The following is a 19,279-nucleotide window of genomic DNA, read 5'->3' on the forward strand; positions in this document are numbered from 1 at the left end:
TACCATACTTTTTTTTTTTTTTTTTTTATATTTAATGATTCATCAAGATTTTTTATTTATAGAAAATGTGCCAAGAAAAGAATCTTGAGGGAAAGGCAGATAGTTATTTTATAATAATATTAATAGTTATTGTGTTGCATGCATGTGAAAATCAAGCAGGCTGACTTGCAGTTACTTTAATTAGGGCTGGAAAATCTTATCGATAAATGCCTGTCATAAAGTCATAAAGATAAACACAGCGCACGTACAAAGATGTTTTTTTCACAATTTAGTCTTATCTTAATTACCTTATCTGGTAACGATACACAAAGAATCCATTTCTACACTGTTGCTTAATTTAACAAGATGAAAACTCAAAGACATAAAGATAAAACATTGTGCAAAAGTTTTCTATATTCATAAAGTTAATGAATCACCTGTGCCGATTTAAGGTGCTTAGTGATCGATCTTTCAGGCAACAATAATGTTTTATTAGTGTTTATAGGCATAGCAACATTTAAAATTCAGCAATATTATTGATTTGTTTTACGTTTGATCTGTGTGACGCATGCGCAGGACTTCCGAATTTTTGTAGTTTACACACACGATAACGGTCTTGTCTTCAAAAACTTGCACTTTGAAACCCTTTTTTAAAAGTTTGTGTTTTCAGACGTGTAAATAAACGGCCAAAACACATAAAAAGGTCTTCCGTTTTTTAGTTGAAAACGGTGTCGCGTAAACGGCCCCTCAGTTAGATTTCACTGTTCTCAGTTCAGCTTCCTGTGTTTTCTTCTGTTGCCATGGTTTTTGATTTGCCCTCATGTGTCTCACCTGTGTCTTGTTAATTATCTCGTTTAGCCGCTAGTGATTCCTTGTGTATATATAGCCCTAAAATCTTTATTTTTTTTCCTCCTTTGTTTGAAACCACAGCGTGACCATTTAACTGTACTGACACTATTGGATGAGAACTGGATGAGCTGTTTAAAGCTGAATTAAACACAGGATGAATATTGCTCATTCATTGAAAAGAACTGATTTAAAACTGGACTGACCTCTGCTGAACAATTACACTATTTTCCATTCAGAGCTGCTTTACAGAATTGAACCATTAAATCATTATTTTTCCCTGTAAAGCTGCTTAGAAACAATCTACATTGTGTAAAGTGCTACATGAATACAGGTGACTTGACTTGACATAGAGTAACTGAGCAAAATTACACAACCTCAGTTCTGGCATGACATTTTTCCACTTGCTGTTTCACCTTATTCGGATCATTAAGAGTTGAGGTGAGGATCTAATTGTAAAAACGGTCTATAATAATTGAAAACACGACACTTTGCAACTCAGCAACACACTAGCATAGACATAAAAGCCAGACTAAATTATGCCTGCACTGACCCACCTCAGCCCTTATTATACAGTTAAAATTGCTGTGTAAATGCATTTATGCCACCTCTGAGCAGCATTAAACAGTCTGTGTAAATACACATAATTTCCACTTTATTTGGGCAAAAAAAAACTTTTTTTCACAACTTTTTCTCCCAATTAATATTTTTGAGTAGGCTAGTTAGGAATGATTATAAAAGAAATCCAACTTTCATGATATCTTATTCCTCAGATATAGGACATTGAGTAACGCTTTAGATTACAGCCCTATGTGTAATTAAGAGGAATTTACAGTGTAACTTTCTGCAATTATAGTGTACCTATAAAGTACTTACATGTAAGTATAAGGGAACTATGTAAAGTTTGGGGAATAAAGGGGTAACAACCAGGAGAATTAAAAAAATATGTATACTGTAAGTGTTATAGAACAAAGGGGTACTTATTCTACGTTTATGATACAACAATCTTACATTTGGGAGCAATTTAGCGAGAACATACACTGCGTACCTTTTTGTAATAATGCTGAACCAATACATACTGTATAGGCTTTTTTAAAATGACAGGGTACATATCTATGCATTTATTATTTATTTATTTATTTTTATAGCAAAAGCTAAGACTACTGCAATTTTTTTAAATATACTTGGAAATATATCCGGTTTCATGTGGTTACAGGGTAAGTGGTGCTTGTATAATAAATAAAGGTTTCCGAGTCAGTGAGATAAGATTGTGTGTGTGCATTTTTATTGTACTTACACCTGTAACTACATGGAACAAGGGGGTAACAAGCACCACTACATGAAACAAGAGTACCTTTCCCCAACATTGAAGCAAAAGTTGCAATAGTTTTCGTTTTCAGTGCACTTTTGTTAAAAAGATTACTCTATAAATGCATAGATATGTACCCTGTCATTTTTAAAAAGCCTATACAGTATGTACTGGTTCACCATTATTTCAAAAAGGTATGTTCTTGCTAAATTGCTCCCAAATGTAAGATTGTTATATCATAATAGTAGAATAAGTACCCTTTGTTCTATAATACTTACAGTATAAATATTTTTTTAATTCTCTTGGTTGTTACCCCTTTATTCCCCAAACTTAAAATATTGTTCCCTTATTTATATTGTAAGTACGTTATGGGTACACTCGAAGGTTACGCTGTAAAATCGCTTTAATTACGCAGTACTTTCCGGGCTGTAATCTAAAGCGTTACCGGACATTGTATATGTTTGTATTTCATGTGTATTTAAAAGTATTTAATATGTAATATTTCAGTATTATTGCACTTTTCTGACCCAATTTTGCAATGACAACTGGTCTCAATAGGTGCGTCTCAATCCCTCCCTAGGTTGTGAATAGGGATGGGCCGATACCGATACTGACATCGGGGATCGGGCCGATACTGTCCTAATATACTCGTACTCGTACTCATAACAATTCGCCGATACCACGCACCGATACCACGTAGTACATTTTGCAAAACGAAACTGGCCGCCGCGAGTGCTTTGTCGAGGTGAACTGAGGCATAGGAAAGTATAATGTCGGCGGTTTGGGCTCATTTCAAGATAAGGGATGATGACAACAGCAAGGCAGACTGTGAGTTATGTTCAGCTAAGGTGTCGAGAGGAGGGAAAGAAAGTACATCGTTTAACACCAGCAATCTAATTAAACATCTGAAGACGCATCATAGATCTGATGGCCGAGCGCGCGCGCGGGCGGTAATGCACTCACTCTGTGTGTGCGGGTTACGGGAGAATAAAACGATTCGCGGGACTCCCGCAAACTAGAAATATCTATGAATAAAACATAAAAACTAAAAGATTTTTATTCATCTCTTGCAGAAAAGCAACAAGAACAACTACAACAAAATAGAAACGATTTACAGGCCAGAGTTTCTATTCATAACATGGTTACAGCGTTGAGCGATGTAGCCAATCACAGACATATGTGTTGATTTCTTGAACGCAATGGCCAATCAGAAGCATTTAAGATAGACTCCCCTCACCGCTCAAAACGGACTTTTTTGTTCAGTGCTGAATTCTGTATGCTGGCAAATCCTCTAATTATAACAAACAAAGTGTGGATATTATGAAAGATTGATTGTGCAGTCAGCTTCATTGATAATAACAGAGATGTGTGAGATCGCGATGAACTGTCAGCTTTTAGGATTTATTAAGGGAGCGCACTTTGCGCGCATTCAGTCATGCCAGACCATGCACGCAGTAGCCTGCTTGCTTTTATGTTAAATTAACAGTGGTTTGTGTGTTAATACATTTATTATTTTACTAATTTTTATTTATTTTTAGACTTGTTAAAACAAGCAGAGAAGAAAATAAAAACAGTCTTCTAACCTGTGTTCTAAAATAGTCGTCTTCTTTTCTAGGAGCCTATTACTTTTGCGGTAGAAATATCGGTATCGGTACTCGGTATCGGCAAGTACACAAATGTAAATACTCGTACTCGTATCGGTTTGAAAAAAAATGGTATCGGGCCATCCCTAGTTGTGAATCAGTATATTGTGTAATTGAAACACTGGTAGGGACAGTAAGGCTCACTACACATTATGACACTGATGACATCATTACTGGTATATATGAACAAAAGCAGAACTGATATATTTCTGACATTATTTTTTAATGTTATTGAACTAGAGCTGATTGAGACGCATTTAAATGAGCTCCTATCAGAGTTGTGGGACATAATTTTCAGCAGAACATCTATTGATTTTTTTTTTTTACTTGAACATTGAAAATGATTTTAAAATAAATGTCAAATGTAACATTTTCTTTTGTTTTTGAGTGTGTGTCTGTGTTATGTACAAAAAAAAAATCATGTGCTTAAGTGGAGCAAATACTTATTGGGATCATTGGTTCGGAAACAAAGTGAACATTCTTTGTCACTAACATAAATGTAAAGAGGATTGCTTTGGATCTGTATGTGGGCTAAAGCTTGTTATTTAATATTACCACTCTTGGTAATATTATCACTCGTGGTCCATTTTGTATGATGGCCTACTTAAATGTTGCACCACAAACTAAATAGCTGAGACCTTTGCTCCTTGCTTGCATATAAAAGAACACTTTCAGCAAACGTCCTTGAGGAAGACTATATTCTCATGTTCTTTCCTTCTCCATCTTAACTCCTTTAGCCTTCCTGTTGGCAATAGTTTATGTTTTTAAAGGAAAACTCAAGATTTTAGTAGATACTTGAGGACTTTTTCAGTTTTTCAGGATGTGGCTGCTGGTTTTTTTGGTGTGCGTCCTGATTTGGGCTGGTGGAACGTACTGGTACCTGTTCAGCAAGCCCGGTCCATTCTCAGTGGAGTCAGTGAGGCCTCCGGGACCTTTGGAGCTGGACCAGAGAAAGAGAGACAAAGTGCTGAAACAAGGTGAATAACCAGACATCACCCAAACATGCTAAATGCTTCTCTGCCCTGAGAACGACCTCGCTGCTCTGATAATCCGCAACATTTTAAAAGCGAATTCACAAGTTAATCTTCAAATGTAACAAATGACCACTCTTCTGCTGAATGCATTTAAGCTTCTATCTCTTCATTTTCATGTTTGAAACATTATAAGCATCCTAGTTAACTCAGGAATATAGAAACAAAGTGAAGTGTTAATAGTTCAAGATGCCACAAAACGGAAATTGCAATCATCTTATCTTCCCTATTGTTTTTTTATATTATTCCAAGCAAAATGGCTTATATAGATTTTTTTTTTTAAAGCACATCATCAGAAATTTACGGAGCCCCTAAAGGGACCTTTGCAAAAATAAAAATAGTTAGTTAACGATAGTTTCTCGTGCGCACGTGAAAGTCTGTATATTTTTATTTTTGCAAAAGTCCCTTTAGGGGCTCCGTAGTAATTAGAAAGTTCCCAGATGAAGGGGAAGTTAATGTTTTTTGATTAAAGATTACGAGGAAATGTGATTTTTTTTTTCAATACTAATGTGCAGTCATTTATAATAAACCAGAATTGTCACTTTTTCATGTGTGTGAACTCAAAATTGTATATCATATGAATCCAAATCTGTATAACTTTCTTCCGTAGAACAAAAACTGTAAAAGTACTTATTATGGAAATACTTTAAAAGAATATACTTAAGTGTGAGCTGAATGTAACGTTTTTGAACACTGCATGTCATTTATTTACATATATTTGCAATAACACTTTTGGAATTATGAAGACCCAATTTAGCACATTTATATAAATGAACACACTACAAGTGTGCCTCGGCTGTCTATGTTTGTCAACACATCAAAATAAGTGCACTTTTTTTGACTAAAGCATTAAAAAAAAAATACTTTAATTGGACCTTAAAGTAAAACTTTTAAAGCACTAATATTTATTGATTGATTGTGTGTTTTTATGTTTGTACTAAAGAAATGTTTGAAATAGCATGAGTTAGTAAATTATGACATTTTTCCTTTTAACAAATATAAAAGTATCTTTTATACATATAACATAATGTGATATCCTGTTTTACCTTAAAAAAAAAGTATTATCAGATAATATATACTGACACAGAATGTAAAGACTGTTTAAGATAATCTAATTATGTAACATTGATAATGCTATTATAAAACTATTACCATGCATGCGTGTCAATGGCTTTACCCTTATCTTAATTCGATTATCCAGTTGTGATAACACTTGTAGTACTCAGACAAACTCTTATTTAAAGTGTTTAGGGCTTATAAAGATAATACTGTATTCGGTCATGTTAACCCCTTATCAGGCCTCTTCACCCATTCTTGTTCTTGGTGCAGTAAAGTGTTACATGAGATATGAACACTGTTGCTTTGAAGTTTCTTTTCTTTTTCTTTTTTTGGTATGACGAGTGAGTACAGTAAACGTGCTGGGTACTCTGTAGTACATGAATAGATGTGTCAAAAAAGGACAGATAACGAATAACAAAGTTGAAATGCATCAGCAAATTATTAAATGCAAGTTTATATTTATATATTAAATAATGTGGTCACATATTGACAAAGAAAATAAATGTATTATTCTCAATGTCACTTTAATGTGTAGCCTAATAACTTAAAATACTTAAAATAAGTTTGATAAATAATTAGTCAAAATTAAATGTTATAATGGTATATTATTGTTGTTGTTGTTTATTGTTATTATTATCCGTAATTTATTTAATTATTTTAGCCTTATTTGCTAATGAAAATGCCTTCCTGAGCAGTGGCGCCAACCTTCCCTTTGCGCCACCTGGTGGTGATTTTGCAAACGACTGATTCGTGTTTACCAGCAGGCCTTGTGGCAGGGTGACTACATACTGTACAGTGTACATGTATATTTACTTACTGCATGTATTTTAGGATTCACCAAGGAGAAGATTCCAAAGGATCTTGATGCAATTATAATAGGCAGTGGGATCGGAGGAATGACGGCTGCCGCCACAATGGCCAAATCAGGGAAGAAAGTCCTGGTTCTGGAGCAGCACGACGTGGCGGGAGGCTGCTGTCACACTTTCACTGAGAAGGGGTTTGAGTTTGACGTGGGTATGGACCATCCCTTACTTCCATAGGGATTTAAAAAAAGAGAGACTTTAATAAAGATTTTAGGTTCTGAACCAACACAACCAGCTTCGACCTCAATCACAAATGTGATCATGTTATTGTGATTTATTTAAAATTAAATACATATCTTTAATTATTAAATATCACATATTCCAGAATATAAGATGTGACTGAGCACGAAACGTGTTGCGACTTATATTCCAAAGTGGATATATAATGCAATTAAAGTCTGCATTGTGATAGTTTTCTCCCTTTTGGGGATTATGTGCAACAAACTTCCGCATTCTGTAAAACAGGTTGCATCGCTTCCGGTTCAGGTCTTTTGTATGAATTTTGTTCTATGGTTTTGTTAAGTGAAAAGCTGTTTTTCTCTAGATGCCTTTACTTAGCTACCAAAGTTGAGCATTAAGCTATGTCTATCGCAGATTGATAACTAAAAGGTTTTACTTATTTTTTCTCAACACAAACATTCGGATAGTAAAATTAAATAAACTGCCTACAATAAAAAATAACTAGCTAGGTTAGCTGATTACCTTTAAAGTACACAGATATCACCCTCAGTTCATGTAACATTCGTTTAACATAAAGCCTATTGTGTCCTATAACGGCTTCTGGAATAAGGAAAATTTAAGGCGGGCTTGATTTTGTTAATTGGGAATTGATTGGATGGTTGTGGTTTGCTATTAGTGGATCTCATGTGAGTGACAGGTTGCCACGCCCTCGTGCCAGTAAAAACGTCAACAGAGAAGAGGTTATTTTGACTAAAGTTTACGGGCACATGAATTAAAACAAAATAAAATAATGATGTGCACGGATAAATCACTTGTAATTAATTCTGCAGAATTCCATTTTGATTTCATGGAAAATTTAAGAGTAACAGAGACTTTTCAGACTGTTGGATCAATCTTGAGGATTATGGGTATTTCTTAAACATATTTTTGTTACTAAAGTTGAAATTTTTACATCCAGGACTGTGTTGGTTATGTAAAAGCATTGTTTGTGAATAATATCATAAGATGTTTCAAGAACATTTTTTTTGTTTTTCATGTAAAAGGACTTCACTACTTCGGTCAGCTGCATGAAAACGCTATGCTTAAGGTCGCTTTCGATCAAATCACTGAGGGTCAGATGGAGTTTGTGGAGCTAAAGCAGCATTTCGACAGTATTGTGATTGAAGACGGAGAGGAACAGAGAGAATACACCGTCTTGAGTGGCAAGACTGAGATGGAGCGCAACCTGAAGAAGCAGTTTCCCGACGATGTCAAAGCTATTGAGGAGTTCTTTAAGATCATGAAGGTAGAGCGTCCATCATCTCATCTCATGTTTCTAAAGGCAAGCTCACACGGGACCTTGGGTTAAGAGGCAGTCCCAACCAGCAGCGAAAAAAAACTAAACTATTTCTCATAAATTCATGCGAGAAATTAGATTAGACAGAGATTTTTGCTGCGGACACGCCATGTCGTAATTACCATAATTACGAGATGACAACATGTGACATTCTACTCTGAGGTGTTCGTACTCGGAATTATGTGTTTCAATCACAACACTATCATATGAATCTGCTGTGGTCACGTGGTACAAGTCGGAGCTCTCAGAAAATTCCCAGTTTACAAGTTGTTATTCCGTGTTCTACGAGAACGTGACCTTTTTTACAAGTTGTAATCTCGTAATTCTGGAAGTTGCAACATGGCGTGAACGTGCGAATTTGTTCTCGTTTATACCGTCTGCACTGTGATTGAGTCCACCTTGTCAATGCATCACACACACTACAAGATCACATGGCAATAATGTCAAACAGGTTTAAAATATTGCAGTCTCGACTAGTCAAACCATGAACGCCGTGCTAAGTGAGCTGAACTGTATGAATGGCGTTCGTGGTTTGATTAGTCGAGACTGTTTTCCAAAGATGGCTCCTGTCTGTATACACGAAGTGGACTGTCTTTATCTTTATCTTCTTATTAAACGGTCTGTACACTTACAAAGTTCTCAATGCTTCGTTTTGCATGTAGGGACCCTCATTATGTTACTGTGTTCGTGTGGGGCTATTTTGAGCCTTGTTAGTGGTATAAACTAGCGATTTCTTTTTACTTTTTATATGCCCCCATTACTAGCGTTATACGCTAAACAGTTTTTAGAGATAAAACTCTTTACATTCGATTATCATGAAAACGAATCTCAGAGAACGGTTGACTAGGTACCAATGTTTTATTAGACCAAAGGTTCATTTTGCGCCGGAGTTCTCCTTTAAGTGAACGTAAACAGTTGACAAAGAAAACACATGTGTACCAGTATATTGGATCTGTGCAGCTCTTAAAGTGACGGCAGCATAATTTTCCAGCTACCATCTCTATAATATCGTTAATCAAACAACAAATAACGAAGAGAATGTAAATTTTATTTATAAAGTGCAGTGTTAACATACATTATATTACAGTTTACAATTACAATACCTGAAAATCTTAAAACACTGTTTATGTCAATCATATCTTAAGGATTTACTCATCTTCAATAATGCTTGAAATTCATATTAGGTTGGCTAGTTGTTTTTGCTGTGATAAAACCATAGGCAAAAGTTCCTTGTGTAAGTGTTCTTTAGCCTGTTGGTTTTTTGTTCATGGTGTTCAGCTACAATGAAATGTTTTTGCAATAAGATTTCAAATAAATTTGAATTATAATTATTTTCTTTTTACCTTACTGGAATCGAAATTAGGAATTGATAAGCGTGATCGGAATAGCTAAAATTCAAACGATCCTGTATGTCTCAGATCATTGATTTGGCCGCGATCCAGGGGTTTTGTAGTAGACATCGGAAATCTGTCTGTGACAGCAAAAGCCGGCCAAAAGTTGTGTACTGTGAGCTTGCCTCAAGCCAAGCCTGGGCCTCTGCCAGTTTTTACAATGACCGGATTAATTGCAAATCCTACTATGTGCTTACATGCCAGTTGGACAATAGTTATGTCACCTAATTACAATTCCTGATAATAAGGTTTATTATGCGCCATGCATGTAAAACTAAGTTGATTTTTTTTTCTTTGTTCTTGCCTGAACTTGTCTAGAGTGATCATTCTTCCACATTTTCCCTGTCATAAAAGAAAAGAAAAAAGTCAAATAAAACAAATAGTACCCTCTTGACCTTTAAGCTCATTGTTCCTGTCTTCTCCTCTGTATTGTCCAGATCACAGCGAGGCAGGTTGCTCTTTTAGGCATCATAAAGCTGATTCCACAGTGGCTGGCTCTCTTTCTGATCAAAAGTGGCATCGCTGACTTCTGCTCATCCATCTTCCGGCTGTCAGAATCCAATGCCACAGAGGTCAACAACAGACTGACAAACAACAAGGACTTGCACTTGGTCTTCTCATATTTCTTCTATGGTGAGGATTTCTGCACATTAAGTATTGCTGTGCACTAAACACAACAATACGCAAATAACTGTTTTGCCAGCAGTAATAGTGTTTTAGCCCTTGTATTAGGTTTAAAGTCTGGGAATGATGTATTCAGTGTACACTCACCTAAAGGATTATTAGGAACACCTGTTCAATTTCTCATTAATGCAATTATCTAATCAACCAATCACATGGCATTTGCTTCAATGCATTTAGGGGTGTGGTCCTGGTCAAGACAATCTCCTGAACTCCAAACTGAATGTCAGAATGGGAAAGAAAGGTGATTTAAGCAATTTTGAGCGTGGCATGGTTGTTGGTGCCAGACGGACCGGTCTGAGTATTTCACAATCTGCTCAGTTACTGGGATTTTCACGCACAACCATTTCTAGGGTTTACAAAGAATGGTGTGAAAAGGGAAAAACATCCTGTATGCGGCAGTCCTGTGGGCGAAAATGCCTTGTTGATGCTAGAGGTCAGAGGAGAATGGGCCCACCGGGTACCACTCATCTCCACTACAAATAGGAAAAATAGGCTACAATTTGCAAGAGCTCACCAAAATTGGACAGTTGAAGACTGGAAAAATGTTGCCTGGTCTGATGAGTCTCGATTTCTGTTGAGACATTCAGATGGTAGAGTCAGATTTTGGCGTAAACAGAATGAGAACATGGATCCATCATGCCTTGTCACCACTGTGCAGGCTGGTGGTGGTGGTGTAATGGTGTGGGGGATGTTTTCTTGGCACACTTTAAGCCCCTTAGTGCCAATTGGGCATCGTTTAAATGCCACGGCCTACCTGAGCATTGTTTCTGACCATGTCCATCATTTTATGGCCACCATGTCCCCATCCTCTGATGGCTACTTCCAGCAGGATAATGCACCATGTCACAAAGCTCGAATCATTTCAAATTTGTTTCTTGAACATGACAATGAGTTCACTGTACTAAAATGGCCCCCACAGTCACCAGATCTCAACCCAATAGAGCATCTTTGGGATGTGGTGGAACGGGAGCTTCGTGCCCTGGATGTGCATCCCACAAATCTCCATCAACTGCAAGATGCTATCCTATCAATATGGGCCAACATTTCTAAAGAATGCTTTCAGCACCTTGTTGAATCAATGCCACGTAGAATTAAGGCAGTTCTGAAGGAGAAAGGGGGTCAAACACAGTATTAGTATGGTGTTCCTAATAATCTTATAGGTGAGTGTATATGTATGTTTATGATGTGGATACAATTAACAAAGAATCACACTATGAAAAACAAACATGAAATCAGGTTAAAAAAAAAATCTTCTATCTCTACAAAAAAACACGAGAACATAATTTTTTAGACTATATATAACAACTTTTTTTTTTTTGATTTATTCACAAATTACACTAAAAAATGCTGGGTTGTTTTAGCCCAACTTTGGGTCAAATATGGACAAACCCAGCCGTTGGGTTAAATTTTTACATTACATTTTTAACCCAAACATTTGGGTTTGTCCATATTTGACCCAAAATTGGGTTAAACAACCCAGCATTTTTTAGAGTGTATGAATATTATAAACAGCATTGTAATGCATTTTAAAAAGTATTTAAAAAGAAGTGTGGAAAAGCACTTTTTTTTTGTGCTTTCCTGAAGCTCAAACAGTATTACATGGCACTCACAACGCCAAGATAATGAGTTTGATTCCCAAAAATTTTTTTAGCATGCAACTGATAAAAATGTATCGCAGTGTATAGCGTCTGGCAATTGTCTTTGCACATGCCTTTAACCATGAAACATGAGGTTAAATTGACCCGCAAACATCACAATTATTATATATATATATATATACCCATTAATGCACTGTGAGGGTCCCGCCGAATGAATTCCCACGTCTGACCAGAAGTTGTCATCCGTCCATCTTACAAACCGCTGGTCCAATGTGGCAACAGCGTAATATCATAAAATTATTTTAGTTGATTATTAAATTGTTTTATTAAGGTTTATACATGCTTTCATTACTACTGGAGCTGCAAGTTTGCTACGTTTGAAATGATTATTAAACAGCAAGCACAAAAGCGGCAGCCCTTCCGGCGCACTCAGTGTTTTCATTCACTCCTTCAAATGGACTATATTAGTGGACTAATGTAGGGAATAGTGAATGAATGTAAAGGGGGCGATGTGGAACACAGCCCTAGAGAAGTGTTTCTTGGATCTCTGCTCCAGGTGTGCCTCCTAAAGACTCCAGCTGTATGATCAATGCTCTGATGCTGCACCACTTCAAGCGTGGCGCGTACTACCCTAAAGGGGGCGCCAGTGAGATCCCATTCCACATCACTAAAGTCATCGAGAAATATGAGGGCCGTGTGCTGGTCCGCGCCCCTGTCAGCCGAATCCTGGTGGATAAGAAGGGAGCTGCATATGGTGAGTACATATAAATAAATTCAGTTTCTTCTAATTTTATGCAAAATATGTATTTAATGTGGTTTGATTGACAGGAGTGACAGTGAGGAAAGGTGATGAGCATGTGGAAGTGCGGGCTCCTGTTATCATTTCCAACTGTGGGATTTTCAACACTTTCCAGAAGCTCCTACCTCCGGAAATACAAGTCAAACCTGGTGAATATTATTCTGTGTGTGTGTGTTAATGCAACATCATCTGGTGTAAAACTGCTCTCGATTGACTAGATGCCCTGTTTTCTTATATTTCAGAGATTCAGAGTCGTCTGGATATGTTGAGGCCCGGTAAAGCCTCGTTCCTCCTGTTCTCAGGGTTTGATGCGACCGAGGAAGAGTTAGACATCGTATCCACCAGCATCTGGCTCTTCAAATCCAATGACATGGATGGCATGTCAGTATATTAAAAAAAGATACTCTACAGCTACTTTAGCATTATAATACTGTATATATATATATATATAAATTAAGTTCAAAGGCAAGAAATACAACCTGTTCATCATAATATAAAAATAATTTAATACTATGCATTTGGTAATCACTATTCCTAACTAAAACAATAACAACATTTTTTGCTCTAAACCAAAATCATGGGTCAATGATTCAAATGGGTCAAAAAATGTATGAAAGTCAAGTAAACCCTTGAAGTACACTTAAAAAAAAGAGTATATATTATGGATATTATTTACTTTAAAAGAATATACTTAAATGTGAACTGAATGTAATGTTTTCAGACACTTAATTTCGTAGTTTAAAATTATATTAAATGTAGTTTGTTGAACTTAAGAGTGCTTTTTTGATGCACTTTAGTACATATTTTTATTTGTATTTCATAATTGTCTTTGAAATATGGTTAGTGTACTGCAGTGACACAGATTTATGGTAAACTAATATGTGACCCTGGACCACAAAACCAGTCACAAGTCGCACAGGTATATTTGTGGCAATAGCCAACAATACATTCATTGTATGGGTCAAATTTTTTCTTTTATGCCAAAAATCATTAGGAAATCAAGTAAAGATCATGTTCCATGAAGATATTTTGTACATTTCCTACCGTAAATATATAAAAATATATATATTTTTATGAGTGGATGCAGCAAAATCATGAACATAAATGGACAACTTTAAAGGCGATTTTCTCAATGTTTAGATTTTTTTTTTGCACCCTCAGATTCCAGATATTTTTAGGCCAAATATTGTCCTATCCTAACAAACCACACATTAATGGAAAGCTTATTTATTCAGGTTTCAGATGATGTATAAATCTCAATTTCAAAACTTTGACCTTTGTGACTGGTTTTGTGGTCCAGGGTCACATATCTATTTTATGTCATTTATATTTAACTTGTATGTCATATATTTAAATAAAATATACACGGTACTTAAATAGTTACACATTTTTAGCGATGAAGTCGCAATTTAGTGTATTTAAAATATATTTACAATAATTGATGTCAATAATTTGACATTATTACAAAGTGCATTTTTAAAAAGTGTTTTAAGAAAGTGTGCTCTCTTTAAGTACACTTAGGTGGCCTTTTTTCATTAATATTATATTATCTACAAGTACAGTTTTTAAAAAAAATATACTTTTAAGATTTGGAGTACACTACAAGTGCACATTCAATACAACTAAGTGCACATTTTCAAAAGCAAATGAAGCACAGATTGGCAAACTATGAATCACTTGCAGCTGCGCATATTAAACACTAGGTAGTGCTGTTGACTAAACCATTCCCGGACACGTCCCATCTGTCCAGGCCTGCTGCCACACTTCTGTCTGGACAGGTTTCTCCCAGTCCAACAAGCAATTCTTATCTTCCTGCCTGTGGGAAAACATAATTCCAGTCTTTCCCAAACTTTCCTGTACTCTCATGTTGTTTTCTGATAGAGCCATACGTCTATTAGCACTTAAAGTATATAATGTGAGACTGCAGTAAATTGAGAGTCAACTTTCACCTGTAGGATGGATGAGTTCTTCGGTATGAGTAAAGACGAGGCGCCAGAGAACATTCCCATGATGCTCCTCACTTTCCCCTCAGCCAAAGACCCCACATCACAGATCCGTCACCCAGGTAACATCTTAACTATCAACTAGGCCAATGATTTTTTTTAGACAGTGATTAGTAAATATTATCACAATTTAAAGTCACTGTTTTCTTTGTGAATATATGTTAAAATGTAATTTATTCCTGTGATCAAAACTGAATTTTCAGCATCATTTCTCCAGTCTTCAGTGTCACATGATCCTTCAGAAATCACTCTAATATGATGATTTGCTGCTCAAGAAACATTTATGATTATTATCAATGTTGAAAACAGTTCTGCTACTTCATATTTTCTGTGGAAACCGTGATCAATTTTGTTCATGATTCTTTGATGAATAGAAAGTTCAAAAGAACAGCATTTATTTTATTTGTAAAAGTCCTTATACTGATAAATGTAATGCATCATTACTGAATAAATGTATTCATTTCTTTACTTAATTACAAGTATTAACTTTTATACTTAAAACAAGAAAAAAATCTGTTTTTTTTAAAAGTCACTTAATTTTGATTTAAAAATATTACAAATCTTTACATCTTATTTAATTTTCCTTTTTCTCGTGATTTAGAGATATTTAAACATTTGACTGAAAAACAAGAAAACAATAATTGTTTAGAAAAGACTTTTTTTTGCAGTGTAATGCTGCTTAATATTTTTTGGAAACCATGATACTTTTTTTCAGGATTCTTTGATGAATAGAAAGTTCAAACAGCATTTATTTGAAATATAATCTTTTGTAAAATCATAAATATTTTTACTGTCAATTTTGATCAATTTACTGCATCCTTAGAGAATCAAAGTATTAATTTCTTCTTATTTTTATCGTCAGTATGATAAAAATTCATACTGACCTCAAACTTTTGAACAGTATAGTCAGTGTAGGTATGATATTAATTGCCTGTAGGAGTCTGATATTAAAATAAAGAAAAAACACTACATTATTCAGACGGCTAATGTTCGCTGAGAATATTTATTTTCAAGATACTTTTGCATTTATAAAGGTTGTGTTTGTACCTGCATAATCATGCAAATATAAATCATGATTCTGTTGTGCTGTTAATAATGTCATGCCATATTCTAACAAAATACACATTTTCCAGGCAAGTCATGTATGACCATCCTGACCATGGTCAACTATGAATGGTTTGAAGAGTGGAAAGACACTAGAGTGAGGAAAAGAGGCGACGATTACTCCAACTATAAGATGAGATTTGCTAACCATCTCTTTGACTGGGCCTGCAAACACTTCCCGAAACTCAGAGAAAAGGTACTTTCATTTTAACATGGAAAACGAGTGAAAAAGGAGATGTGTGTAATCTTTTCAGTGTTAAAATACTTTTGTCCTATCCTGTATAATGTGCGTAAGTCAAGTTAGTCATTCATAGGTTGACTGAAGAGTCTAAACAAGGATCCATTTACCATTGAGACACTGATAACTGAGTTACCTGTGATACGATTACTAGGTTGAGGATTGAATCGTAGCTGGTTTTCTCTGTAAAACACCCATAGCCCGTTCATTGACTTGCCAAAGAGTGGGAATGATTTTCATTATTACCTGGAGAAAGTCATTCCCATTCATCTCAACGGCAGTTGCTTTGCTAGCAGAGGACACACACTCTAGGCCCTCAATACTCACAGCAAAGATCTTTTTCATTCTTCATTTAAGGGTAAAAAGAATCTTTAAACGATAAAGAAAGAAAAAAACGATAAAAGGTCATTAAAATTGTCATGAACCTTTTTTTCTTGGAGTGTACTTAGGATTTAGTTTGAGGCACTTAGTATTAAAGTTCATAGTGTGAACTTTAGTCAAAACATGTATGCCTGGAAAATGTTTGGATTGTTGAATCTATTAAATATTATAAGGGCACATGAATTTAAAACAAAATAATGATGTGCACTGATAAATCATTTATAATAACCACTGAAATTTTTTATGTTTTTGAAGTATCTTATGCTCACCAACGCTGCATTTATTTGATCACAAATACAGTAAAAATAGCAATATTGTAAATAAACTTTGCCTATTTTAATATATTTCAAATGTAATTTATTCCTAAGCTGAGTTTTCAGCAGACCTGTTCATTTTGATGTCATGATGACTTGAGCTGAACTGGATATTTAGCTGTTTTCTGTGTCTGCAAAATAATCAGTACTTATTATTTATAGACGTATGCAGAAGTTCTTTAGCCTATAGTCAGTCAGAAAGTGAGCGTGAGTGAGTGTTCAGAAGGATCACACTGTCTCTCTCTCTCTCTCTGTGTGTGTGACTCAGCTGGTGTATCAGGAGGCAGCAACTCCTCTCACAAACACACACTACCTCAGCTGTAACCTCGGGGCCATATACTCTGCTGACCACAACCTGGACCGCTACTACTCAGAGGCCATGGCTCGAAATCGGTGTGATACTCCCGTCAAAAACCTTTATTTGTCAGGTACAGTGCTCCTCCGGCTCTTCACTGTTTTCAGACCGGGGTTAAAGAGGGGCTGCAAAGAAACTCGCATGTAACACTTTATAAAGTTCCTCTTGTTAACATTAGATACGCTAATCAACAATGAGAAATACTCCTAAAGCATTTATTTATCTTGGTTGCACTTTATTTTACAGTACATGCACTTTCAATGTACTTACAGTGTATTTACCAAAAAAGTACTGGTTAGTATAAGGTAACTGCATGGGTAAAGGTCAGGTTTAGGGGTGAGTTCAGGACTAGTACCTAGTTATTACCCAGTTATTGTATATAGTATGTACATGTGAAACAGGACTGTAAATTTTTTATTTATCTTTACTTTTCTTTACTTCTTTACTTTTATTATTTAATGGACCTGAGCTAACATGAACTAACAATGAATAGTATGTTATTAACTAACTTTAACAAAGATTAATAAATAGTCAACAAATGTATTGCTCATTGTTAGTTTTAGTCTCAAGGTAAGTTATACAAAAATACATCAAATATAAAATAAATAAAGAATAATCAAATAAAATTAATAACATTTTTATATTATATTGATATTGGTTAATACAATTTATATTATTATACACACACAGATTTATATATATATATATATATATATATATATATATAATAAATGTGCATAGCTATAGTTACTAATATGCAATATTTAGCAACAAATATTTCTGCCACTTCATTCCATTTAAAGTTGTTTTCTGTGCATTACAGGCCAGGACATGTTTAGCTGTGGTATCGCTGGTGCATTGCATGGTGGTCTTCTCTGTGCCGCCACCGTCCTAAACTACCGTGTGTACATTGACCTCATGCTTGTCAAGAAACAGCTGAAGTGGAAGAAAGCAAAGGAGACAGCGAGACTGGCTAAGCAGAAGAAGCAGTGATGAAGCTGTGCGGCCTCTGCAGTTTAACAGGAGAACTGAACAGGTGATGTTAATGTGCGTTCAAGTCATGTGTCACGGACTGAGCCAGCGTGACATCAGCAGCAGGTCCTTCAGCTCCGCCACACTCCTGTCACACCCTCATCAAGGACCCTTCAAAAGCACACGGTCTCATCTTCATCAGACTCTTCATCATCTGTGTGCTCGTCTAAACATCCTGAATACAAACTAAAAATCCTCAGTTATTGTAATATAACTATAACATGTAATGATAAAGTTTAGAGTGGCTTCACAAATTAATGAAAAACATACAGTTAATTAATTTAGCTGAAGAACATTGCTGTATTTTTGTGTAGGTAATTAAGAGAAGGTTCACCGACTTCCCAAGAGGACTTGAACGCACCATAAGCACTGAAATAAAAACAAATACATATTTCTACAGAAACTGAAGAAATATTTATAAAAATGGAAGAGCAGCCTTTAATTGCTTTGGGATTAGTCGTATAATTTTAACCTATTATCAGTTAAAGATTTTAATATTATGTATAAACCTATAATATTGCCTTTTGACATAATCTATAAATAACAATAAATTTAGAGAAAACATGTTAAAAAATATATATATTTAATCTAAAATGCTACAATATAGAGCGTATTTTTTTAGAAGTTTGCATCATGCTGGTTCCCTCAACAAAAAGCCAATAGGTGAATTGCCTGAAAGTTTGACTTATAATAGCAATAGAGCATGATTATAAACACAACGAGGCTGTGAAAGCGACTGGCGAGTAGACGAGTTTACCTGTTCACTGTGATGATGTTTAATGTCCGACAACCTCTGTTTATAGTCCCATTTAAACACTTGTTAGCAACCTCCTTATCAGGACAAAAGCTTTAAAAACATTACGAGGTACTGATGTATTTTAATGTTGTGAAATAAAAGGTGAAAATGTGTTTTTGTGTTTTGTTTCAGGCTTTTAACTAAAACCCCATTTAAAAAAAAACCATTGACTGGGACGTGCTAAAATGCAAACTCATTTTCGAGTTTTAGCATATACAAAAAAAAGTAATTCCCGCAGCATTCTAGTTCAACCCAGGTTAAAAGCTCAATGCAATAAAAAATCAGGCTTAAAGGGTTAGTTCACTCAAAAATGATAATGCTGTCAGTATTTACTCACC

The 19,279-nt window shown here is 35.3% G+C and overlaps 1 protein-coding gene across 1 annotated transcript; it reads left to right on the forward strand.

Moving 5' to 3' along the window:
• Positions 1-4,581: 4,581 nt before the first annotated feature.
• On the forward strand, positions 4,582-18,219 carry si:ch1073-13h15.3 (inactive all-trans-retinol 13,14-reductase). Its single transcript, XM_056246065.1, has 11 exons — positions 4,582-4,754; positions 6,699-6,881; positions 7,954-8,195; positions 10,075-10,270; positions 12,476-12,673; positions 12,748-12,867; positions 12,961-13,099; positions 14,674-14,783; positions 15,855-16,021; positions 17,027-17,186; positions 17,937-18,219. Exons 1-11 carry the CDS (start codon positions 4,598-4,600, stop codon positions 18,104-18,106), a joined length of 1,842 nt encoding a protein of 613 aa, XP_056102040.1. The 5' UTR covers positions 4,582-4,597; the 3' UTR covers positions 18,107-18,219.
• Positions 18,220-19,279: the final 1,060 nt, after the last annotated feature.

The sequence above is a fragment of the Rhinichthys klamathensis genome, unplaced genomic scaffold, assembly GCF_029890125.1.
Source record: "Rhinichthys klamathensis goyatoka isolate OS25496 unplaced genomic scaffold, OSU_Roscu_1.1 h1tg000035l_1, whole genome shotgun sequence".
Lineage (NCBI taxonomy): Eukaryota > Metazoa > Chordata > Actinopteri > Cypriniformes > Leuciscidae > Rhinichthys > Rhinichthys klamathensis.